Source organism: Wasmannia auropunctata, unplaced genomic scaffold, assembly GCF_000956235.1.
Source record: "Wasmannia auropunctata unplaced genomic scaffold, wasmannia.A_1.0 LD308803.1, whole genome shotgun sequence".
Classification (NCBI taxonomy): Eukaryota; Metazoa; Arthropoda; class Insecta; order Hymenoptera; family Formicidae; genus Wasmannia; species Wasmannia auropunctata.
In genome coordinates, this window is record NW_012054087.1 from 1 (window position 1) to 1624 (window position 1624).

The 1624-nt window shown below is 32.7% G+C and overlaps 1 protein-coding gene across 1 annotated transcript; it reads right to left on the minus strand.

Moving 5' to 3' along the window:
• Positions 1-103: 103 nt before the first annotated feature.
• On the minus strand, positions 104-494 carry LOC105461118 (UDP-glucuronate 4-epimerase 1-like; the record flags this gene model as incomplete). The annotated part of the gene is made up of 1 exon (XM_011707604.1): positions 104-494. A coding segment is annotated over exon 1 (391 nt), but the record flags the coding sequence as incomplete, so codon positions are not given.
• Positions 495-1624: the final 1130 nt, after the last annotated feature.

Here is a 1624-nt window from a genome sequence, read left to right on the forward strand (position 1 = left end):
CTATGATCTAGTAAACCACCATATACATTTGAGAAGCGTAATATTGCTACATTAAAGTTAGAACCTTTTAAATTTATTACTTGTTCTTCAATAAATGCTTTACCTTTGGCGTAATTATTTATTGGGTTGATACTAGCAGACTCTGCAACTGGTAGTTCCTTTTGTTCTCCATATACTTCTCTACTGCTTGCATATATAAACCATGGTTTATTCGGAAGCGACTTGCAGAATTCTAAGAATTGGATTGTACCATCGACATTAACTTTTTGGCACAATTCAGGATAAAGCTCACCATGTATAACTCTAGAAATTGCAGCCAGATGAATAACCCCCGTACACTTAGCGAGTAGCGGCATTATATCTTCTGAAAAAAAACTGAGTGGGTTGTCGCGAAACCTAATATCGCAGCTTATTACTTCATAACCCTGCTTTTCTAACTTTTCTACTAAAGCCGATCCTATCAAACCTGCAGCACCTGTTATTAATATTCCCATGTGTCCCTCTCACTACAACCAGGAAAATCTTTCACACCTATCATCTTACAAGTAAGACTTAAAAAGCATTATAAAACTAGTATAAAACAAATGTCAACTTAAATTAATGAATAAAAAAATATAGTTATGAAAGAAGGGTTGGTTGTCTTCTTCTATTTGCCTGAAAATAACGTTCTGCTTTGACCAAATCCTCTTTGTTATTTACCCCCATTGCTTCCTTTTCGTCAGCGACTACATAACCTGCACGTAAGTTATTGCTTGCTGCAATGGGTATTATATCATTAAGACAACATTCGTTGGTCGAATCATTAAATTTTACTTCTTTTATTAGGGTATAAAGATCTTTAGCGTATGAAACCATTATTCCAGAGTTTGCAAGAAGAATTTCATCTTCACTTTTCAAGACTTTTTGAACATTGTCATTATCATCAATTACTAATCTTCCATATTGCTTATCTTGACTATTAAATCCAAGAAGAACTAAATTATTATAATTTAAACAATCAGTCATTTTCATAACTGTATTACTAGATATAAAGGGAGTGTCTCCATACTGTATTAAAACTATGTCTTGATCGGATAACTCCTCCAGATTTTCTAGAGCAATTTTAACTGCAGTGCCAGTACCTGTAATATCTTCTTGAATTATTAGTTTTATATTGTATTGATCGATTATACTTTTTAGGGTATCAAACCTTTGTAAATCTTTTAGAAAAGGCCTGTTAACGACAATTGATAAGCTTTTCAGACTCAGCGATTTTGCATTAGAAATTATATGCTCTAAAAGAGTAAGATTTCCCACTTGGTGCAACGCTTTTGAATATTCAGAATTCATTCTACTGCTCTTTCCTGCTGCTAATATTATCAAAGTTTTACTCATACATAACTCAGGAATTAATTAGGTAGTAAGTTAGTTTATAATTAGTAAGATGTAAAGCCCACTGTAATTTTTTAAATGATCCAGATCTTGGCACCCTCATTAGAGTTTCATTTAAGAAAGCTATAACTTCAAACTCTTTACTCTATTTTCTACGCTGACATCTTGTAAACTCTGATCTGGACTTTTTAATATTTCTAATAATCTACTTGCAAGGTTTGAGTGTTTATTGATTACTGCAACCTGGACTAAT